The sequence below is a fragment of the Salmo salar genome, chromosome ssa23 (genome assembly GCF_905237065.1).
Source record: "Salmo salar chromosome ssa23, Ssal_v3.1, whole genome shotgun sequence".
Lineage (NCBI taxonomy): Eukaryota > Metazoa > Chordata > Actinopteri > Salmoniformes > Salmonidae > Salmo > Salmo salar.
In genome coordinates, this window is record NC_059464.1 from 14,054,777 (window position 1) to 14,080,606 (window position 25,830).

Below are 25,830 nucleotides of genomic sequence, written 5' to 3' on the forward strand. Positions count from 1 at the left end.
ACAGGATGTCAGGTTTCATTTGGTCTGAAGTTTTAAGGATAACACACATTGTTTGTGGCCGCTCTATCATTTCTCTGTTCTATCCCTTTTCTCTCCAACCTACTCTAACTCTGTTAACACTCACTTGTTTATTTTGTCTCTCTATCACACATCTCCCGCTGTCACGTTCTGACCAGTAAATGGGTTATTTGTTATTGTAGTTTGGTCAGGATGTGGCAGGGGGGTGTTTGTTTTATGTGGTTCGGGGTTTGTTGTTATATGTGGTTATGTAGAGTGGTGTTTGTTTAGAGTATTTCGGGGTTTTGGTCTATGTTCTATGTCAGTGTATTTCTATGTTCAGTCTAGTCTATTTATTTCTATGTTTAGTTAATTGATTTGGCCTTCAATTGGAGGCAGCTGTTCTTCGTTGCCTCTGATTGAAGGTCTGGGTTTGGGTTTTGTGGGAAGTTGTTTGCATAGCTGTGTGTGTAGCCTGCAATCCTGTTCGTTCGATTGTTTTCCTGTTTTGTTTAATTTTGTGTTCAATAAAAGTTACTATGAGCACTCGACCCGCTGCGCCTTGGTCCACTACGTACGACGTCCGTTACACCCGCTCATACCCACCTCTCCTGTCCCCTTTTTTTTCTCCATCACTCTTTCTTTTTTCTATCCATTGCTCCATCCTCCTCCCCACCCTCCGGTGTTCAGGCCATCGACTCACGGCTGTGTGTGTGTAAGGGTTTCCACTATCCGGAAATAGCCGGCTTTTGGCCAATAAAACAAATGAAAAGCCGATAAATAAAACAGTAGATATATGTTTGGTGTAGTCGATGTTTGATGGTGTGAAACTTGGGGAATAGCTTTCAGATTAGCCAGTGCTAGCAGTGTTCAGCTGTAGGCCTTGTATAGTCAGCTAACTAGTTGGTTGTTTAGTATTGTGTCTACCAAAGTAATTCATATGGAAACGACCGGAGCTGCTTGCTAAATGACAGGTTTGTCTGTCAGGCTAGCTAGAAAAGTTGTGTGATTGTAAATATGTGCTGCGCTCGTGAAACATCTAGCTTTCACTACATAACATTAGCCGTACAGACAACCAGCTAGCTAAGTAGCCACGAAATAGAGATTAGAGTCATTTGTGTTTATCTGCTTGACTCAGGTTATGGTTTTTCATGTTTGGTACTTACAGATATTCATAGGCTGTACATTGCCTCGTTTACCTATTATTTGAAAGCTTGCTTAGCTGTTGTGTTATGGTAGAAACCTGCGCAGTAGAGCTCAAATGATATTGAGTTGCAGTGATATTTGTTTACATAGCCATTTAACAAGTTGCTTGTTTTGTCCTGTTTCTAACGGTGCTATTCAGTTGGAAAGTGTCCCAGCTTCATAACTAATCAGCTAACATTATCTAACTCTGTAGTTGTCTGTTAAGCAAGAAAACGAGAGTTGAGTGAAGGCGGCAACATTGTGCTTTGCTCGCGACGCTGTCACTTGATCGTCTCACTGCCCCCCCTCCCCCCACCCTACAAAGACAACCAGCTAACTAAGTGTGTGTACCATGTATAACCTTTACAGTTATAATCTAACCCTGCTGGTGATATATGAACATATTTATCAAAGTATTTTTGTGTGCTCTATCCTGTATGATTATCCATCAGTCTGACAAACATATATGCGCACAATGAACTGAGAAACAATCTGGCCACTAAAGGCTTTAGAAAATCATTTTTGATTGATTGATTGAATGCAAGTGCTGTATACCTTTAAGGTGATACTGTGTGTGTGTGTGTGTGTGTGTGTGTGTGTGTGTGTGTGTGTGTGTGTGTGTGTGTGTGTGTGTGTGTGTGTGTGTGTGTGTGTGTGTGTGTGTGTGTGTGTGTGTGTGTTTGTGTGTAATGGGCATTGATTGATTGATTGATTGATTGATTGATTGATTGATTGATTGATTGATTGATTGATTGAAAGTGCTGTATAGCATCATGATTTAGTTTAGTTTATTAGGATTCCTATTAGCTATTGCACATGCATCCACTACTCTTCCTGTGCTACCACATGATTATACTGTGTGTGTTTGTGTGTGATTTTAATTTACCGGACATTCATATTCATTGGGTGCGTAGCGCATTAGAGCGTCCGCCCAGAGTGCTCAAAATCACGTTTACATTATTGTAAATCATTTTAACAGAAGAGAAATGAGCCTGTATACCTGTAATAAAATAAAGTAGAACGATGTTCTTATACCAACAGGGTTTATTTATAAGCAAAACAATGCCAGTTGTGTCTTAATTTCTGCTATAAATCATGAATGAATGTAATTTGAAAAAATAACAAAGCATGGCTGTCTACGAAAACCAGAGCCGGCCGGTCATGGCTAGAAAGGATCCAGCTTTTGTCACATTAACATCAGATGTGACTTTTCGTAGCAGATAAGGAAAACTTACGCAGCACATTAGGAGAATTAACAAACTCGAGATGTAAATAAACGAAATACGGTAACCTGTTTGGGATAGGGGGCAGTATTTTCACGGCCGGATAAAAAACGTACCCGATTTAATCTGGTTACTACTCCTGCCCAGAAACTAGAATATGCATATAATTAGTAGATTTGGATAGAAAACACTCTAAAGTTTCTAAAACTGTTTGAATGGTGTCTGTGAGTATAACAGAACTCATATGGCAGGCCAAAACCTGAGAAGATTCTATACAGGAAGTGCCCTGTCTGACAATTTGTTCTCCTTCTAGGGCATCTCTATCCGAAATACAGCATCTCTGCTGTAACGTGACATTTTCTAAGGCTTTCATTGGCTCTAGGAAGGCGCCAGAAAGTGGAATGAGAGCTCTCCAGTCTCTGGGCGAAAAACAGCAGGGGTTTTTGTGAGTGGTCCTGCTGAGAACAATGACACTGAGGCGCACGTGCACGAGACGACTCCATGTTTTTCTTTCAGTGTTTGAATTAACACGTCGCCCGTTTGGAATATTATCGCTATTTTCCGAGAAAAATAGCATAAAAAAGTATTTTAAACAGCGTTTGACATGCTTCGAAGTACGCTAATGGAATATTTTGAATTTTTTTGTCATGAAATGCGCCGGCGCGTCACCCTTCGGATAGTGACTTGAACGCACGAACAAAACTGAGATATTTGGATATAACTATGGATTATTTCGAACCAAAACAACATTTGTTGTTGAAGTAGAAGTCCTGGGAGTGCATTCTGACGAAGAACAGCAAAGGTAATCCAATTTTTCTTATAGTAAATCTGAGTTTGGTGAGTGCCAAACTTGGTGGGTGTCAAATTAGCTAGCCGTGATGGCCGGGCTATGTACTCAGAATATAGCAAAATGTGCTTTCACCGAAAAGATATTTTAAAATCTGACACCGCAATTGCATAAAGGAGTTCTGTATCTATAATTCTTAAAATAATTATGTTTTTTGTGAACGTTTATCGTGAGTAATTTAGTAAATTCACTGGAAGTTTGCGGTGGGTATGCTAGTTCTGAACATCACATGCTAATGTAAAAAGCTGTTTTTTGATATAAATATGAACTTGATTGAACAAAACATGCATGTATTGAATAACATAATGTCCTAGGAGTGTCATCTGATGAAGATCATCAAAGGTTAGTGCTGCATTTAGCTGTGGTTTTGGTTTTTGTGACATATATGCTTGCTTTGAAAATGGCTGTGTGATTATTTTTGGGAGGGTACTCTCCTGACATAATCTAATGTTTTGCTTTCGCTGTAAAGCCTTTTTGAAATCGGACAGTGTGGTTAGATTAACCTGTTATGGCTAGGGGGCAGTATTTTCACGGCCGGATAAAAAACGTACCCGATTTAATCTGATTATTACTCCTGCCCAGAAACTAGAATATGCATATAATTATTGGCTTTGGATAGAAAACACCCTAAAGTTTCTAAAACTGTTTGAATGGTGTCTGTGAGTATAACAGAACTCATATGGCAGGCAAAACCCTGAGAAGATTCCATACAGGAAGTGACCTGTCTGACAAGTTCTTGTTCATCTTGGCTCTTTTTATTGAAGACTGAGGATCTTTGCTGTAACGTGACACTTCCTACGGCTCCCATAGGCTCTCAGAACCCGGGAAAAAGCTGAACGATATCGAGGAAGCCTCTGGCTGAAACACATTATCGCCTTTGGTAAGTGGCCGATCAGAGGACAATGGGCTTAGGCGTGTGCACGAGTCGACCCCATGCTTTATTTTCTTTCGTCTTTTTACCTAAACGCAGATTCCCGGTCGGAATATTATCGCTTTTTTACGAGAAAAATGGCATAAAAATTGATTTTAAACAGCGGTTGACATGCTTCGAAGTACGGTAATGGAATATTTAGATTTTTTTTGTCACGAAATGCGTCGTGCTCGTCACCCTTCTTTACCATTCGGATAGTGTCTGGAACGCACGAACAAAACGCCGCTATTTGGATATAACGATGGATTATTTTGGACCAAACCAACATTTGTTATTGAAGTAGCAGTCCTGGGAGTGCATTCTGACGAAGAACATCAAAGGTAATCAAACTTTTCTAATAGTAAATCTGATTTTGGTCAGGGCTAAACTTGGTCGGTGTCTAAATGGCTAGCCGTGATGGCTGGGCTATCTACTGAGAATATTGTAAAATGTGCTTTCACCAAAAAGCTATTTTAAAATCGGACATATCGAGTGCATAGAGGAGTTCTGTATCTATAATTCTTAAAATAATTGTTATGTTTTTTGTGAACGTTTATCGTGAGTAATTTAGTAAATTCACCGGAGGTTTGCGGGGGGTATGCTAGTTCTGAACGTCACATGCTAATGTAAAAAAGCTGGTTATTGATATAAATATGAACTTGATTGAACAAAACATGCATGCATTGTATAACATAATGTCCTAGGGTTGTCATCTGATGAAGATCATCAAAGGTTAGTGCTGCATTTAGCTGTGGTTTTGGTTTTTGTGACATTATATGCTAGCTTGAAAAATGGGTAGTCTGATTATTTCTGGCTGGGTACTCTGCTGACATAATCTACTGTTTTGCTTTCGCTGTAAAGCCTTTTTGAAATCGGACAGTGTGGTTAGATTAACGAGAGTCTTGTCTTTAAAATGCTGTAAAATAGTCATATGTTTGAAAAATGGAAGTTTTCGGATTTTAGAGGAATTTGTATTTCGCGCCACGCCCATCATTGGATATTGGAGCAGGTGTTCCGCTAGCGGAACGTCTAGATGTAAGAGGTTAAAGGCTGATTCATTGAGAGAAAGCTTATTCTACAATGCTCCTGTGAAACGAGGACGGCACCATGCATTTATGAAAGCAGTTGTTTCCAAAGTTCTCCCTTTCTATTATTTTGAAAGGCTGTTTTTCCATTGAAAGCCTATCCACCATACAAAGACTTAGGACCCAGTTCACGATCTCTATGGCTTCTTCTACATGTGGCCAGCGCGTGATCGGGAGCGCGCATTTCTTTTTTCTCCTTTTCTATTGAAGAAGCTTTTGTCCGGTTGAAATATTATTAATTATTTAGGACAAAAACAACCTGAGGATTTGATTTTGAACATCGTTTGATATGTTTCTATGAAGTTTTATTGTACTTTTTTTACTTTTCGTCTGGATGTTGAGAGCGCGCTTTGTGCCTTTTGGATTACTGAACTAAACGCACCAACAAAACTGAGGTTTTTGGACATAAAGAGGGACATTATCGAACAAAACAAACATTTATTGTGTAACATGGAGTCCTGGGAGTGCCATCTGATGAAGATCATCAAAGGTAAGTGATTAATTTGAACGCTATTTCTGACTTTTGTGACACCTCTCCTTGGTTGGAAAATGGCTGTATGGTTTTCTGTGGCTTGGCGCTGACCTAACATAATCGGATGGTGTGCTTTCGCCGTAAAGCCTTTTGAAATCTGACACAGCGGCTGGATTAACAAGACATTTATCTTTAATCCTATGTATAACACTTGTATCTTTCATCAATGTTTATGATGAGTATTTCTTTAATTTGATGTGGCTGTCTGAAATTTCACCGGATATTTGTTTGAGACAATGATTACTGAACATACCACGCCAATTTCAACTGAGGTTTTTGGACATAAAAAGGGACATTATCGAACAAAACAAACATTTATTGTGTAACATGAAGTCCTATGAGTGCCATCTGATGAAGATCATCAGAGGTTAGTGATTCATTTAATCGCTATTTCTGACTTTTGTGAGCCCTCTCCTTGGCTGGAAAATGGCTATGGTTTTCTGTGACTAGGCGCTGACCTAACATAATCGCATGGTGTGGTTTCGCCGTAAAGCCTTTTGAAATCTGACACAGCGGCTGGATTAACAAGACATTTATCTTTAATCCTATGTATAACACTTGTATCTTTCATCAATGTTTATGATGAGTATTTCTTTAATTTGATGTGGCTGTCTGAAATTTCACCGGATATTTGTTTGAGACAATGATTACTGAACATACCACGCCAATTTCAACTGAGGTTTTTGGACATAAAAAGGGACATTATCGAACAAAACAAACATTTATTGTGTAACATGAAGTCCTATGAGTGCCATCTGATGAAGATCATCAGAGGTTAGTGATTCATTTAATCGCTATTTCTGACTTTTGTGAGCCCTCTCCTTGGCTGGAAAATGGCTATGGTTTTCTGTGACTAGGCGCTGACCTAACATAATCGCATGGTGTGGTTTCGCCGTAAAGCCTTTTTGAATTTGGACACTGTGGTTGGATTAACAAGACGTTTATCTTTAAAATGGTGTATAATACTTGTATGTTTGAGGAATTTTAATTATCGGATTTCTGTTGTTTTGAATTTGGCGCCCTGCAATTTCACTGGCTGTTGTCGAGGTGGGACGCGTCCCACTGATACCAGAGAGGTTAAACCGCTTGGAAAATTCCAGAAAAAATTGTCATGGCTTTAGAAGATTCTGATAGGCTAATTGACATAATTTGAGTAAATTGGAGGTGTACCTGTGGATGTATTTCAAGGCCTGCCTTCAAACTCAGTGCATCTTTGCTTGACATCATGGGAAAATCAAAAGAAATCAGCCAAGACCTCAGAAAGAAAATTGTACACCTCCACAAGTCTGGTTCATCCTTGGGAGCAATTTCCAAACGCCTGAAGGTACCACGTTCATCTGTACTAACAATAGTACGCAAGTATAAACACCATGGGACCACGCAGCGGTAATACCGCTCAGTAAGGAGACGCGTTCTGTCTCCTAGAGATGAATGTACTTTGGTGTGAAAAGTGCAAATCAATCCCAGAACAACAGCATAGAACCTTGTGAAGATGCTGGAGGAAACGGGTACAAAAGTATCTATATCCACACTAAAAACGAGTCCTATATCGACATAACCTGAAAGGCCGCTCAGCAAAAAAGAAGCCACTGCTCCAAAACTGCCTAAAAAAGCCAGACTACGGTTTGCAACTGCACATGGGGACAAAGATCCTACTTTTTGGAGAAATGTCCTCTGGTCTGCTGAAACAAAAATGGAACTGTTTGACCATAATGACCATCATTATGTTTGGAGGAAAAAGGGGGATGCTTGCAAGCCGAAGAACACCATCCCAACCGTGTAGCACGGGGGTGGCAGCATCATGTTGTGGGGGTGCTTTGCTGCAGGAGGGACTGGTGCACTATACAAAATAGATGGCATCATGAGGTAAGAAAATTATGTGTATATATTGAAGCAACATCTCAAGCCATTCAGGAAGTTCAGTCAGGAAGTTAAAGCTTGGTCACAAATGGGTCTTACAATGGACAATGACCCCCAGGGCATGAAAGGGATAACGAACCCAGTTGTTTGTGTCCTCCGTTTCAGGAAAGTACCTGCGTAATTGCGCACCCAACTCCCTCAGGTGCTTCACTATATCACATTTGACGTTGTCCGTAAGCTTGAGTTCATTTGCACACAAAAAATCATACAATGATGGAAAGACCTGTGTGTTGTCCTTGTTAATGCAGACAGAGAAGAGCTCCAACTTCTTAATCATAGCCTCAATTTGTCCCGCACATTGAATATAGTTGCGGAGAGTCCCTGTAATCCTAGACTCAGATCATTCAGGCGAGAAAAAACATCACCCATATAGGCCAGTCGTGTGAGAAACTTGTCATCATGCAAGTGGTCAGACAAGTGAAAATGATGGTCAGTAAAGAAAACTTTAAGATTGTCTCTCAATTCAAAAAAATGTGTCAATACTTTGCCCTTTGATAACCAGCGCACTTCTGTATGTTGTAAAAGCATTACATGGTCGCTGCCCACATCATTGCATAGTGCAGAAAATACACGAGAGTTAAAGGGCCTTGCTTTAACAAAGTTAACCATTTTCACTGTAGTGTCCAAAACATCGTTCAAGCTGTCAGGCATTCCCTTGGCAGCAAGAGCGTCTTGGTGGATGCTGCAGTGTACCCAAGTGGCATCGGGAGCAACTGCTTGCACGCGCGTTACCACTCCACTATGTCTCCCTTTCATGGCTTTTGCGCCATCAGTACAGATACCAACACATCTTGACCATCAAAGTCCATTTGTTGTCACAAAGCTGTCCAGTACTTTAAAAAATATCCTCTCCTGTTGTCCTGGTTTCCAGTGGTTTGCAGAAGAGGATGTCTTCCTTAATTGACCCCCCATAAACGTAACGGACATATACCAGGAGCTGGTATATGTCCGTTACGTCTGTTGACTCATCCATCTGTAACGCACAGAATTCACTGGCTTGTATGTGAAGCAGAAATTGTTTAAAAACATCTGCCATGACACTGATGCATCATGAAACAGTGTTGTTTGATGAAGAAATTGTCTGTATAGTTTTTTTGCCCTTTTCCCCCAGCATTTTCCCAGCCATATCTGCGGCAGCAGAAATAATTAAGTCCTCCACAATAGTATGGGGCTTGCCTGTCCTAGCCACTCAGTAGCTCACCATATAAGATGCTTCTAGCCCCTTCTTATTAATGGTATCTGTTGCTTTTATGTCTTACTACTTGAAAGTCGTCTTAATTCTCGCTCAAAAAACTCCTATGGCTTATTTTTCAAATTGGCATGTTTTGTTTCTAAATGTCTGCGCAAGAGTGAAGGTTTCATCGAGTTGTGAGATAGTACTTTTGCACATATAACACACTGTGGCTCTCTTTGGTCAAATTGCCCTTAGCCCTCTTCAATAGCTCACAAACAAAGCCTGCCATGACTATGACAATTATATATTCTGAATCAAAATCCACGATAAAAAAAAAAAGGAATCACCATGAACCCATAGGCTACATGACATGCCATTTAGAATAGATTCCCCTGCATGATCCACTACGTAGGCTTTCTATTCCAATGCTGCTGCCGAGAGGGAAAATATTGTGATAAACCCCATGCCATAATACTGCAGTGGAAAATAGCAAGGGACAGCCAATTCAGCTCCTCGCAAATACGTTGAAATTACATAATCTACTCTAGATTTCTCTATTCCAATCTGGGCAAACACGCCACTGAGAATCCCATGCATTCACCTCATTAACTGTGACATTAGAACACTCAATTCTGCACGAGTGAGCCGGTAAGCTGTAAAGCCATGGAGGTCTCCCTCCCTCTCCCGTCCCCGAGCCTCCCTCCCGCCACCAGTGGCTGATATCGAAGCACAAGTCAGAGCCAGTGAGCTTTCACTCCCTCTCTGTTTGATGAATATGCTTGATTTGCATAAAGGTCTATGCCTGCCCATCACGATAAAAATGACAGTTGTGATTTACATACGGGTGAATGAGCCCTGCAACAGAAATTGAATAGGTATCAATTTATAATTCTGCCTGGTGGGCTTGCTGAGGGAGAGAATGGATAGGTTTGGCGCTCAGTGTCTCTTTCTGTCATCCAACATAATCTAATCTCCATTCATATAGCGAACCTCACTAAAAACACACACCAAGGCAGGTAGAGCGTGTGTAGACTTTTCTTATTTGAAGTACCATGTAAACAGGTGTTTTTACATTTTTGGAATAGCTCATAGCTGGCTGAGCGAGAGGACAAATAGAAGTGTTCTAGGGTTCTAGACGTGGAATCCTCGGTGTCGGGTTCCTTCTGCTCCACATTTTTTGCTAGCTCTAGCTGCCTTAGATCAGGTAAAAAAATGTAAATTGGATATTCGGTGGATACTCGGTTTTCTCCTGTCAAAAGCTATTGAACCAAGAATGCCATGACTAAGAAAAGTTTATTTTCTGAATGAGAGGTGGATGGAGAACAATCCACATCTTAAAAAATATATCAATATATATATCAATATAATAATAATAATATATATATATATATATATATATATATATATATAACAAATTCAATCTTCAATAGCTCTCAAACAAAGTCTGCCATGACTATTATGAAAGTGATGTATTCTGAATCTGGGAAGGATGGTGAAAAATCCACACCTTTTTTTCTGTATATTTTTTGGGGTGGGCCTAATTTTTTCTTCTGCTTTCAGTCTCAATAGCTATTAAACCAAACATACCATGACTGTGAAAATGATATGTTCTGAATAAGGGGAGGATCGAGAAAAATACATGCATTTGTTTGGTAGGACTTATTTAAACATATTCTGGATTTCAATCTTCAATAGCTCTTAAACAAAATGTGCCACGATTATGAAAATTATATATTCTGAACCTGGGGAGGATGGAGAGAACTCCATGCCTTTAAAATACACAAGTATACATTTGTTCTTCTGGATTTCAATCTTTAATTCCTGTTAAACAAAGTGTGCCATGACTATGAAAATAATATATTCTGAATCAAAATCCAAGCTTTAAAAAACAAAAAGAATCGCGACATGCCATTTAGAATAGATTCCCCTGCATTATCCACTATGTATGATTTCTATTTTGTGGAGGCTGTGCATTTTTCTGGGTAAGTCTCTATTAGCTTTGCACACCTGGATTGAACAAAATTTGCACATGATTCTTTTTTTAAATTCTTCAAGCTCTGTCAAGTTGATTGTTAATCATTGTTAGACAGCAATTTTCAAGTCTTGCCATAGATTTTCAAGCCGATTTCAGTCAAAACAGTAACTAGGCCGCTCAGGAACATTCAATATCGTCTTGGTATGCAACTCCAGTAAATATTTAGCCTTGTTTTTAAGGTCCTGCTGAAAGGTGAATTTGTCTCAGTGTCTGTTGGAAAGCAGACTGAACCAGGTTTTCCTCTAGGATTTTACCTTTACTGAGCTCTATTTGTTTTCTTTTTATCAACAAAAAAATACCTAGTCCTTGCCGATGACAAGCATGCCCATAACATGATACTGTAACGGCCGTCGTATGTAGTAGACCAAGGCGCAGCGGGTTGAGTGCTCATATTAAACTTTTATTGAACACTTAAATAACGAAAACGAACGACAGCTCGACAGTCTTGCAGGCTAAACACAGCAGTGCAAAAACAACTTCCCACAAAACCCATACAAAAAACACCCCTCTATATAGGACCTTCAATCAGAGGCAACGAAGAACAGCTGCCTCCAATTGAAGGTCAAACCAATAACCCTAAACATAGAACTAGAAAGACTAGACCAGAATATAGAAATATACTAACATAGAACATAACCAAAAACCCCGGAACACTCTAAACAAGCACCCCTCTACATAAACACATAGCCCAACAAACCCCGAAACACTCTAAACAAATACCCCCTGCCACATCCTGACCAAACTATAATAACAAATAACCCCTTTACTGGTCAGGACGTGACAGATACAGCCACCACCATGCTTGAAAATATAAGAGTGGTACTCAGTGATGCGTTTTGTTGGATTTGCCCCAAACATAACGCTTTGTATTTAGGACATAAAGTTAATTGCTTTGCCACATTTATTGCCGTTTTAATGTAGTGCCTTATTGCAAACAGGATGCATGTTTTGGAATATTTTTATTCTGTACAGGCTTCTTTCTTCTCACTCTGTCATTTTGGTTAGTATTGTGGAGTAACTGTTTTAAAGTCGCCATTGGCCTCATGGTGAAATCCCTGAGAGGTTTCCTTCCTCTCCAGCAACTGTTAGAAAGGATGCCTGTATCTTTGTAGTGACTGGGTGTATTGCTACACCATCCAAAGTGTCATCAAATGGATATTAAATTGATATATTGTTTTTACCCATCTACCAACAGGTGCCCTTCTTTGTGAGGCATTGGAAATCCTCCCTGGTCTTTGTGGTCGAATCTGTGTTTTAAATTCACTGCTCAATTTGCAGACAATTGTATGTGTGTGGTACAGACATGAGGTAGTCATACAAAATCATGTTAAACACCATTATTGCACAGAGAGTGAGTAGATGCAACTTATTATGTGACTTGTTAAGCAACTTTTTACTCCCGAACTTATTTAGGCTTGGCACACGAAAGGGGTTGAATACCTATTGACGCAAGACAATTCAGTTTTTCATTTTTAATTACACTGAACAAAAATCGAAACGCCAACATGCAACAATTTCAAAGATTTTGCTGAGATACAGTTCATATAAGGAAATCACTCAATTGAAATAAATTAATTAGGCCCTAATCTATGGATTTCACATGACTGGGCAGTGGCACACAGCCATGGGTGGGCCTGGGAGGGCATAGGCCCGGGAGGGCATAGGCCCACCCACTGGGGAGCCAGGCTCAGCCAATCAGAGTTTTTCCCCACAAAAGGGCTTTATTAATGACAGAAATACTCCTCAGCTGTCCAGGTGGCTGGTCCCAGACAATCCCGCAGGTGAAGAAGCCACATGTGGAAGTCCTGGCTGGCGTGATTACACGTGGTCTGCAGTTATGAGGCCATTTGGACGTACTGACAAATTCTCTAAAATGACGTTGAAGGCAGCTTATGGTAGAGAAAATAACATTAAATTCTCTGGCAACAGCTTTGGTGGACATTCCTGCAATCAACATGCCAATTGCACACTCCCTCAAAACTTGAGACATCTGTAGCGTTGTGTTGTGTTACAAAACTGCACATTTTAGAGTGGCATTTTATTGTCCCCAGCACAAGGTGCACCAGTGTAATGATCATTATATTTAACCAGATCTTGAGGTGGATGCATTATCTTGACAAAGGATAAATGTTCACTATAAGGGATGTAACCTAATTTGTGCACATTTTAGAGAAATATGTTTTCTGTGAGTATAGAACATTTCTGGGATATTTTATTTCAGCTCATGAAACATATGACCAGCACTTCACATGTTGCATTTACGGTTTTATTCTGTGTAATTTGTAAAATATATATACAGTGCCAGTCAAAGTTTGGACACAACCACTCATTCAAGAGTTTCTTTATTTAAACTATTTTCTACATTGTAGAATAGTGAAGACTTCAAAACTATCAAATAACACATATGGAAACATGTAGTAACCCAAAAAAAATCTACTAATTTAAATATATTTCATATTTGAGATTCTTCAAAGTAGCAACCCTATGCCTTGATGACAGCTGTTAAAAGTTCATTTGTGGAATTTCTTTGCTTCTTAATGCGCTTGAGCAAATCAGTTGTGTTGTAACAAGGTAGGGGTGGGTATACAGAAGATAGCCTTATTTGGAAAAAGACCAAGTCCATATTATGCCAAGAACAGCTCAAATAAACAAAGAGAAATGACAGTTAGAGTTGCAAAGGGTTGGAAACTTTCCGGGAAATTTTCCATGAGAAGTTAAGCCCGAGAATTCGGGGAATTTTGCATAAATTCAGCAAATAAGTTAGCTTAAAACAGTGAACCGTTTTTGTGGGATACACATAAGGCAATTCTAGGTCTTGTGGCATATATTGGTTAAACTACCCCTAATTCCATAGAATTGCAACCCTCTGCATGCACAGTGCATTCTTCCATCACATGTACAGCTGATTCTCAAGATCTTGCACATTAATGAAATGCTATTGAGCCCACACTACTACACTGTCTGAGCCAAGGACTACATGCTTTCTGGTAAGTTTTGATTACAATACTGGGTGGGGTGAATATATATTACATGACATACATGATTTTTTTTGTTAACTAGTAAATTGTAGCCTACAGCAAAGTGTGTTTAAATCATTTCTAACTTGTTAACAATTTATGCTAGGTAGTTTTTGCTACCATGTGGGTTTTAGCTTGCTTGAGCCTGCTAACTGAGGACTGTTAATTCCCCTGTTTCCATACATGTTTCATTTCAAAACATTTATCTTACAAAGGAGTTGTTTAATCTAACAGCTTAACTATTTATCTGTACATGGAGTTGTATTTGGGGTTTTTTTACAATTTTTTTCTAATCTTTTCTGGAAAATGCCACGGGCACAATCTGATGTGTGGAGACATTTCACTGCAGCTAATGTAGAAGTAAAAGTTGTGTACATTTGCAAATACTGTGCCAAATCATATGTGAAGAATGCAACAAAGATGCAGAATCATCTGGCCAAGTGCATAAAGTTCCCTCAGCGCTCACAACAAGCAACCTCTGACAAAAGTCCCTCTACTTCTATTCGAGGTGAAAATGATGAATCAGACACCTTATCGATAGCAACAGTTCATGGTCCTCCTGGAATCAGAAGTTTTTTTGACTCAATGGAGGAACGTAGTGAGAAAAATGCTGATGAATGTCTTGCTTGAGCTGTGTATGCAACTGGTTCACCTCTGATGCTCACAGGCAATGTATACTGGAAGAGATTTCTGAACGTTCTTTGCCCAGCATACACCCCTCCAACCAGACATGCTTTATCTACTAATTTGCTAGATGCAGAGTTCAACAGAGTTCAAGTGAAGGTCAAGCAAATCATAGAGAAAGCAGACTGTATTGCAATCATCTCTGATGGGTGGTCAAATGTTCGTGGGCAAGGAATAATTAACTACATCATCGCCACCCCTCAACCAGTATTCTACAAGAGCACAGACACAAGGAACAACAGACACACCAATCTCTACATTGCAGTTAAGCTGAAGGCAGTCATCAATGACCTTGGACCACAGAAGGTATTTGCACTGGTGACAGAGAATGCTGCGAACATGAAGGCTGCTTGGTCTAAAGTGGAGGAGTCCTACCCTCACATCACACTCCTTGGCTGTGCTGCTCATGCATTGAATCTGCTCCTCAAGGACATCATGGCACTGAAAACAATGGATACACTCAACAAGAGAGCCAAGGAAATGGTTAGGTATGTGAAGGGTCATCAAGTTATAGCTGCAATCTACCTCACCAAGCAAAGTGAGAAGAATAAGAACACCACATTGAAGCTGCCCAGCAGCACACGTTGGGGTAGTGTTGTCATCATGTTTGACAGTCTCCTGGAGGGGAAGGAGTCTATCCAAGAAATGGCCATATCACAGTCTGCCGATATGGACAGCCCCATCAAGAGGATCCTCCTGGATGATGTATTTTGGGAGAGTGGTAAGCAGCCTGAAACTCCTGAAACCTATAGCAGTAGCCATTGCATGGATTGAGGGAGACAATGGCATCCTGTCTGATGTTCAGACTCTGCTTGCAGAATAAATCCGTACTGCCCTGTCCACTTCACTGTTGCTCCAAGCAGAGGAAACTGCAGATCTGAAATACATCAAAAAGCGTGAAGAAGTAAGAAATATATTGTAAAAAAAAAAAAACATGAAGACTTCTGCCTGAAGCCCATACACGCCGCAGCGTACATGTTGGACCCCAAGTATGCTGGCTGTCTGATGCAGAGATCAACAAGGTCTACGGTGTCATCACTATCATGTCTCGCCACCTTGATCTGAATGAGGGCAAGGTTCTTGGCAGTCTGGCAAAGTACACTTCCAAGCAAGGGCTTTGGGATGGAGATGCAATATGGCAGTCATGCCAACATATGTAATCAGCCACCTGGTGGAAGGGACTTTGTGGATATGAGGCTCTTTCCCCTGTTGCCTCCATCATCCTCCAAATCCCACCAACATCAGCCGCCTCAGAGCGCAACTGGTCCTTGTTTGGGAACACACACACACCAAAGCACGCAACAGGCTGACCAATAAAAGGTTTAAAAATTGGTGGCCATCCGGGCAAATTTTAAGCTTTTTGAGCCTGACAACGAGCCATCCTCAACAAGGTTGGAAAGTGACAGTAAAGATGAGGCCTCAGAGTCCGATGTTCAAGAGTTGGACATTGAGGAGGTCCAGGGGGAAGACACGGAAGCCTGAGAAGAAGACAACCAAAGCTTTAGTTTCCAGACTATCATTTTACAGATGTTTGTTGAAAAGGTTTTTGGGAGATGTGATGGATCATTGGGGATCATTCAATATTCCCTTTCTTTTGTTGTTCAGTGAAATCATCCCATGTGAAGAGTCAACTAATTTAATTAAAGTTAAATTTGTAACTGTTTTTTTTGTTTTTTCTATTGGAAGGATTTAATCATTTGCAATTATGTCTACTTGATAAGGTAAAATGTTGATGTTTCTGTCTCCATATGATATGGTAAATATATCCAATGCAAAAAAAACAAAAAAAACATTTAAATGGTATTAATATTAATTTCCATATATTCCCGTTAATTCACATGTATTCCCTCCCGTTAATTCCCACGGAAAGTTTCCACCTCTGAATATTTCCCAAAATGTGCAACCCTAACGACAGTCCATCATTACTTTAAGACATGAAGGTCAGTCAATCCAGAATATTTCAAGAACTTCGAAAGTTTCTTCATGTGCAGTCGCAAAAACTATCAAGTGTTATGATGACTGGCTCTCATGAGAACCACCACAGGAAAGGAAGACCCCAAGTTACCTCTGCTGCAGAGAATAAGTTAATTCGAGTTACCAGCCTCAGAAATTGCAGCCCAAATAAATGCTTTAGAGTTCAAGTAACAGACACATCTCAAAATCAACTGTTTAGAAGAGACTGTGTGAATCAGGACATTTAAATTTAACCAGGCAAGTCAGTTAAGAACAAATTCTTATTTACAATGACAGCTTACCCCAGTCAAACCTGGACGACACTGGGACAATTGTGCACCACCCTATGAGACTCCAAATCACGGCTGGATGTGATGCAGCCTGGATTCAAACCCAGGATTGCAGTGACTCATCTTGCACTGAGATGCAGTGCCTTAGACCACTGCACCACTCAGGAGCCCATGGTCAAACTGCAGCAAAGCAACCACTACTAAAGGACACAAATAATAAGAAAAGACTTGCTTGGTCCAAAAAACATGGCCAATGGACATTAGACCGGTAGAAATTTGCCCTTTGGTCTGATGAGTCCAAATTTGAGATTTTTGGTTTCAACCGCCGTGTCTTTGTGAGACGCAGCGTAGGTGAACAGATGATCTCCGCATGTGTGGTTGAAGCATGGAGGAGTAGGTGTGATGGTGTGGGGGTGCTTTGCTGGTGACACTGTTTGTGATTTATTTAGAATTCAAGGCACACTTGACCAGCATGGCTATCACAGCAATCTGCAGTGACATGCCATCCCATCTGGTTTGCGCTTAGTGTGACTATCATTTTTTTTTCAACAGGACAATGACCCAACACACCTCCAGGCTATGTAAGGGCTATTTGACCAAGAAGGAGAGTGATGGAGTGCTGCATCAGATCACCTGGCCTCCACAATCACACAACCTCAACCTAATTGAGATGGTGTGGGATGAGGTGGACCACAGAGTGAAGGAAAAGCAGCCAACAAGTGCTCAGCATATGTGGGAACTCTGACTGTTGAAAAAGCCTGTTGGAAGACTGTTGGAAAAGCATTCCAGGTGAAGCTGGTTGAGAGAATGCCAAGAGTGTGCAAAGCTGTCTTCAAGGCAAAGGGTGGCTACTTTGAAGAATCTAAAATATATTTTGATTTGTTTAAAACCTTACTAGGATAGGGGGCAGCATTATGAATTTTGGATGAAAAGCATGCTCAAATTAAACTGCCTGCTACTCAGGTCCAGAAGCTGGGATCTGCATATAAGTGGTAGATTTGGATAGAAAACACTCTAAAGTTTCCTAAACTGTTAAAATAATGTCTGTGAGTATAACAGAACTGATATGGCACGCGAAAACCTGAGGAAACTCCATCCAAGAAGTGCCTTTATTTTGAAATGCCTGTTTTACCACTGAAAGCCTATCCACCATACAAAGACTTATGACGCAGTTCACGATCTCTATGCCTTCCACAACATCTGGCCAGTCTTTAGGCATTGTTTCAGGCTTTTACTCTGAAAAATGAGGGAGATACAGCACTTCAATGAGTGGACAGTGGAAATTTCCAGACATGAAGCCAGCGCGTGATCGGGAGCGCACCTTTCATGTTTCTCCTTTTCTATTGACGAAGCTTTTGTCCGGTTGAAATATTATCGATTATTTATGACAAAAACAACTTGAGGATTGATTATAAACATCGTTTGACATGTTTCTACGAACCTTTATGGTACTTTTTAGATTTTTTGTCTGTCTTTTGTGGCCGCGCTTTGTTCCAATGGAATACTGAACAAAACGCACCAACAAAACAGAGGTTTTTGGACATAAAGAGGGACATTATCGAACAAAACAAACATTTATTGTGTAACATGGAGTCTTTGGAGTGCAACCATATGAAGATCAAAGGTAAGGGATACATTTTATTGCTATTTCTGACTTTTGTTACTCCTCTTCTTGGCTGCTAACTGTTTGTGATGATTTGTCTGCTGGGCGCTGTTCTCAGATAATCGCATGGTTTGCTTTCGCCCGTAAAACCTTTTTGAAATCTGACACACCGGTTGGATTAACAAGAAGTTTCTTTAAACTGGTGTATAATATTTGTATCTTTTATGTATTTTTATGTCACGTTCGTCGTAAGGATGGGACAAAGGCGCAGCGGGAATGTGAATACTCATCTTCTTTATTGTGAAGAAAACCAAAATAAACACTGAAAAAAAAACAACGACGAGAAACAGTCCTGTAAGGAACACAGCTTACATACGGAACAACTACACACAAAAACCCATGAAAAAACACCCCTACTAAATAGGACCTTCAATTAGAGGCAACGAGGAACAGCTGCCTCCAATTGAAGGTCAACCCAATAAACTAAACATAGAAATAGAATAACTAGACACAGACATAGAAATAGACTAACATAGAACATTAACCAAAAAAAAACGAAACACATAAAACAAACACCCCCTGCCACGTCCTGACCAAACTTACAATAACAAATAACCCCTTTACTGGTCAGGACGTGACAGTTTATTATGAGAATTTCTGTTTTGTTGAGTTTCACGCTCTGCAATTTCACCGGATGTTGTTTGAGACAGTGTTTTACTGAAAAAAACGAGCTAACAAAATGGAGGTTTTTGGATATAAAGAGGGACTTGATTGAACAAAATCAACATTTATTGGGTAACTGGGAGTTTTGTGAGTGTAACCATATGAAGATCATCAAAGGTAAGTGATTAATTTTATCGCTATTTCTGACTTTTGTTACTTCGTCTACTTGGCTGGTTACTGTTTGTAATGATTTGTCTGCTTGGCGCTGTTCTCAGATAATCGCAGTAAAGTCTTTTTGAAATCTGACACCATGGTTGGATTAACAAGAAGTTAATCTTTAAACCGATGTAGAACACTTGTATGTTTCATGAATCTTTATAATGAGTATTTCTGTTTTTGAATTTGGCGCTCTGCAATTTCACTGGATGTTGGCCAGGTGGGACGCTGCCGTCCCCCCAGAGAGGTTAATACTTTTTCGGGTTACTACATGATTCCATAGGTGTTATTTCATAGTTGTGATGTCTTCACTATTATTCTACAATGTAGAAAATAGTTAAAAAATAAAGAAAACCCCTTGAATGAGTAGGTGCATCCAAACTTTTGACTGGTACTGTATATATAATTCCACTTTGACATTATGGGGTATTGTGTGTAGGCCAGTGACACAAAATCTTTATTGAACCCATTTTAAATTCAAGCTGTAATGCAAAACAAATGTGGGAAAACACTGTAAATTCTGAATCAGGGGAGGATGAAGATAAGCCCATGTTCTTTTTTCTATAGAATTTGTATTTTGGAGGGGATTTCAATATTTCTTAAACAACAAAGCATAGGATGATCAGGATTCTTCTGATTATATCATTTCCATAGTCATAGCAAGCTTTGTTGAGAATTAAAACAGATTTGGGATTTCAAAGGTGTGGCTTGCTCTCCATCCACCCCTCCTTCAGAATATAAACACGTTCATAGTCATGGCATGCTTGGTTCAATAGCGATTGACAAGATAAAACCGAATAACCACCGAATATCCAATATAAAACACATTTTACCTCGGTGCTGCCTCCATCACGTCTCGGGGTGGCTGACTAGACATCGAAATGCTGAGATTTGGATAGCTAGTCCTGCATAAATACCCATCATATCGGTGTAATAACAAACCCATAAATGCGTAATAACACCATTTTCACTAGCTCAGGTTTCAGATAAAGCATATCAAAGTCAAAACAGCCTGTAGGTGCTTGTGTGGCCAGATGAGATTCAAGGCTGAGGGAAAAGACAGGTGCATTCAATCACAGGGATGCAACACCCTCACACAGAAACAGATGCTGGTCGTGCCGCTGGATCTTGAGTTACACACACCGAAGGGATTGACAGAAAAAAGTCATCGTGTTACCCGGTAAAGATGACAACGGGATTAACATTAAGTTACCACATAAACGAATAAACTGACCGAGAGGCAAGATAGCTCAAATCATTGCCCGGTAACGTAAGCTAGCGAAGAAAAACTACCAGCTATCCTGGCTAAACTCGCCAACGAAGAAGCATCGCTACGAAATACATTTTATTGGACACACAAGCGATGTTAGAATATAAATAGTTTGGCTTACCTCTCTGCCATTTTTCCGGTCGCTCCCAATTAAAATCCGTTAGTAATAATCCCCACAACGTTACCCATGTTGCCGAAATCGCTGTCGCCGCAGTCAGCGAACTGGTCGCACTCTCCTGGATGGAATATCATGCACGCATTCTCTCCTAGAACGAATTGCTTGCATCCCGGCTTCTCCGTCACTGACCTGACGTCACGTAGTTTCAACATAGAGCGCACGAACTGCATTTCCATAGCAGCACAGTAACGCCATGATCCCGAGCATAGAAATGTATATTAGAATGCAACAACAACAAACCCCAACAAATCTGTGCCATAAAGGTCGAAACCTCTTGGCAGCTGTAGTGTTCAAGTAAAACCCCTCCCAACAAAATACAAAATTCATTCATTCAACTTGCATCCATAGGCCGACTACTGCAAGTAGCCTAGTGGTTATAGCGTTGGGGCAGTAACCATAAAGGTTGCTAGATCGAATCTCCAAGCTGACAACGTAAAAATCTGTCTTTCTGCCCCTGAACAAGACAGTTAACCCACTGTTCCTAGGCCATCATTGTAAATATGAATTTGTTCTTAGCTGACTTCCCTAGTTAAATAAAGAAAAATGCCTGACTATTAGGTCGAATCTCCCACTGAAGACTAAGTTCACATTTTTGAAAGATAATTTGGTAGTTTCTAGAAAGTTAGACTTCCTATCTGAAATCATATTTCCCCCCTTCTGGATGGTTGGAAGTTTGATTGGTGAGGGCCGCGGGTACCTCAATTTCATATACTACAAGAATTTGTTCACAGCTCTGAGGGTGTGAGAGACAGTGCTCAGCTGTGGGCTGGAGTGCTAACAATATCAATCAATGGGTGCTAATGATGGGCATCTGCTGCTATGTGTCTGGAGCCCGAAGAGTGTGAAAGCAGCGCTCTCTAGTGCTCATGTGGGTTACAGCCAACTCCACGGCCCTGATTGCCAAGTGCAATTTGCTTCTCCCCCAGTGCTCTTTATGTCTCAGAATCAGGGTTGGGGAGAAACTGATTACATGTACTCTGATTACAAAAAACTGTAATCAGTTACATTACCAGCAAAAATATTGTAATCAGATTACAAATACTTTCAAAAAATAGATGATTACTTCTTGGATTACTTGTAAAATTCAGAAATGATGTTTGCAGAAAAAAAATACATTATGACACCTTTCTGTTCTCAATGGCATTCAATTCAGCATTGAAAAAAGGTGCTATTTTAAGTTTTTTGTAAGTCTGACCACCAGTCAGAGACCACTATAATGACACAACAAATGCATTTGATGGATCATTTGCCTTCTTCTAATGCCTCTTAAGGGAGAATTAATCCAAAAGTAATCAAAACGTAATCCAAATGTTACCGATTACAATTTTGGATAGGTAACTAATAACTGTAACAGATTATTTTTAGAAAGTAACCTACCCTGCTCATAATTTTACATTACAAAATATAATATTAAATGGAGTGTCTCGGATTTGGGTACAGAATAATACGAAATACTCTGAGACCAGGTTTCTTGCCTTCACATTGGCCCATTTTGTTGTACTCAGTGTTGGGTCCCCCAGCCACACTGTCTGTGTCTATGTTTCCACTGAGCCTTCTCGCCAGGATCCTGAATCATCCCACAGATATTCTCCTTCTCAAATCCGCACAAGTTCAGGGACGTTAAGGATGTCGCTGTAGAGAGAGAGATAGGGGGGGTGAAATGGGGGTGAAGTCAGCATTTTCTTGATTATAAATGGTGAAAATCATTATGATATATAAAAAAACTGTTTACATAACTGCTCAGTAAATAATCTAGAATATTAACTTGCTGGACAAAACTTCCCTTATCTCCTTTATTAGATGACTTGATTAGTACAAGTAAAAAAGGTGAGTCTGTCTATGACCCCTGAGTTGATTGAATAAATGATTGATCATCTGACTGATTGATATCTCCACACAGAGATACTGTCTATACAAGCAATCATGTTGCGCTTCAGAAGGTCACTGTCACTGAACTGGGAAATCACATCCATGAAGCTTGGTATTTTAATAATGATGGAGGCCTCTGAGCTGATGTTGAAGGCAGTTGTCTTTGCCTAAAAATGGAAATAATACTGTTAAGTCAATGAAATTGATTTAAAAAGTACATTAAGTATGTGACACACTCAGATTAATACAGACAGTTAGACTATAACAAAATAATCTTAAACATACAATAAACTAAAACATGGTGGTGATATTACAGTGCCTTAAGAAAGTATTCACAGCTTGACTTTTTCCACATTTTGTTCTGTTACAGACTGAATTTAAAAATGATTAAATTGAGATTTTTTTGTCACTGGCTTAGAACCAAAATCCCATAATGTCAAAGTAGAATGTTTTTCAAAATGTTTACAAATTAATTACAAAGGAAAGCTGAAATGTCTTGAAAGCTGAAATGTCTTGAGTCAATAAGTATTCAATCCTTTTGTTATGGCAAGGCTAAATAAGTGATTTAAATTTCTTTAAGCGCACTAATTCTCACCCTGGCTCTGTACCAAAACAATTTTGGGCCTCTGTACTCCAACACTTTGGATTTGAAATGATTCAATGAATTTGAGGATGAAGTGCAGACTGTCAGCATTCATTTGAGGAACACCTACATGAGACTGACTACAGCGTAGCTCAACACCATAGTGCCCTCCAAGCTCATCACTAAGCTAAGGACCCTTGGACTGAACACCTCCCTCTGCAACTGGATCTTGGACTTCCTGACGAGTAGGCAACAACACGTACGCCATTCTGGCCCCTCATTGGTGCATTCTCAGTCCCCTGCTGTACTTCCTGTTCACCCACGACTGTGTGGCCGTGCACAACTCCAACGCCATAATTAAGTTTGCAGACAAAACGACGGTGGTAGGCATGATCACCGACCACGATGAGACAGCCTATAGGGAGGGGGTCAGATACCTAGCAGTGTGGTGCCAGGACAACAACCTCTCCCTCAAAGTTGGCAAGACTAAAGAGCTTATTGTGGACTACAGGAAACGGAGGGCCTAACACGCCCTCATTCACATCGACGGGGCTGTATTAGAGCGGACCAAGAGTTTCAAGGTCCTCTGTGTCCACATCACTAAGGACCTATCACAGTTCAAACACACCAACACAGTCATGAAGAGGGTACAACAATACCTCTTCCCCCTCAGGAGGCTGAAAGAATTTGGCATGGGCCCTCAGATCCTCAAAAGAATCTACAGCTGCACCATTGAGAGCATCTTGACTGGCTGCATCACCGCTTGGTATGGCAACTGCTCGGCATCTGACCACAAGGCGCTACAGAGGGTAGTGCGTACGGCCCAGTACATCACTGGAGCTGAGCTCCCTGCCATCCAGAACCTATATACCAAGCAGTGTCAGAGGAAGGCCCCAAAAATATTCAAAGACTCCAGCCACCCAAGTCATAGAGTGTTCTCTCTGCTACCGCACGGCAAGCGGTACCAGAGCGCCAAGTCTGTGACCAAAAGGCACCTGAATACCTTCTACCCAAAGCCATAAGTCTGCTGAACAGTTAATCAAATGGTTACCTGGACAATTTACATTGACACCCTTTATTATTTAATTATTTGTCTTAATTGTTTTGCACTGACTCTCTTGCAATGGCTCTACCCACACACTCACACATACTACACTGACACACACACACACACACACACACACACACACACACACACACACACACACACACACACACACACACACACACACACACACACACACACACACACACACACACACACACACACACACACACACACACACACACATAGACACACTGTACATATGCTGCTGCTGCTACTGTTTATTATATATCCTGATTGCCTAGTCACTTTTACCCCTACCCACATATACATACTGTTTTACTTTACCGTAATTTCCGGACTATTAAGCGCACCTGAATATAAGCCGCACCCACTGAATTGAAAAAAAAGTATTATTTTGAACATAAATAAGCCGCACATGTCTATAAGCCGCAGGTGCCTACCGGTACATTGAAACAAATTAACTTTACACAGGCTTTAACGAAACACGGCTTGTAACAAAAATAAATAGGCTTTAACGAAGCACGGCTTGTAACAAAAATAAATAGGCTTTAACGAAACACGGCTTGTAACAAAAATAAATAGGCTTTAATGAAACACGGCTTGTAATAAAAATAAATAGGCTTTAACGAAACACGGCTTGTAACAAAAATAAATAGGCTTTAATGAAACACGGCTTGTAATAAAAATAAATAGGCTTTAACGAAAAACGGCTTGTAAAAAAAAAAATTTGCAGTAAGCTTTAGTTGTCTTTTTGCACTGAGTCAATTCCTCACGCTGCTGTTTCCAACGTCTTATCATCGACTCATTAAGACCAAGCTCCCGTGCAGCAGCTCTATTTCCTTTTCCAACAGCCAGATCAATCGCCTTCAACTTGAAAGCTGCATCATATGCATTTCTCCGTGTCTTTGCCATGATGAGGGTGACAAAATGACTACCTTAATCAGAATGATGGGAGGTTTGAGAGCGCTCGATTTAATCTAAACAGTAAACAAAAAAGTTGTTTGACCTTAACCCGTTCGGCAATTTCATTGGTCTAATGAAAGCTTCATGCCGCCAAAAAACTGAGCACGTCACAGAATGTGTTTTTTTGGAGAAAAAAAATGTTAAAGCGGGAAAAATCCATATATTAGCCGCGTCATTGTTTAAGCCGCGAGGTTCAAAGCCTGGGAAAAAAGTTGCGGCTTATAGTCCGGAATTTACAGTAATTACCTCAATTACCTCTTACCCCTGCACATTGACTCGATACCAGTACTCCTTGTATATTGCCTCGTTATTGTGTAACTATTTTCTGTGATGCTATTTCCTGATTGCGTAGTCACTTTTACCCCTACCGGCATGTACATACTGTATTCCATCAACTACCTCGTACCCCTGCATATTGACTCAGTGCTGGTACACCTTGTATATAGCCTCGTTATTGTTTTGTTTTATTATTTAGCAAAACTCTGCACTGTTAGGAATGGGCTCGTAAGTAAGCATTTCACTGAAAGGTCGACAACTGTTGTATATATATAACAGTGTGACTAA

General features: G+C 40.2%; 1 protein-coding gene across 2 annotated transcripts in view; it reads right to left on the minus strand.

Annotated features, from left to right (window-relative positions):
* Positions 1–20,884, minus strand: part of LOC106584197 (rho GTPase-activating protein 39) — a 174,878-nt gene extending 153,994 nt beyond the window's left edge. For both annotated transcript variants that reach the window (XM_045706241.1, XM_045706240.1), the window contains exon 1: positions 20,726–20,884. In XM_045706241.1, the coding sequence (XP_045562197.1) occupies positions 20,726–20,736 (11 nt within the window). In that variant the 5' untranslated portion in view covers positions 20,737–20,884. The remainder of the gene's footprint in view (positions 1–20,725) is intronic.
* Positions 20,885–25,830: the final 4,946 nt, after the last annotated feature.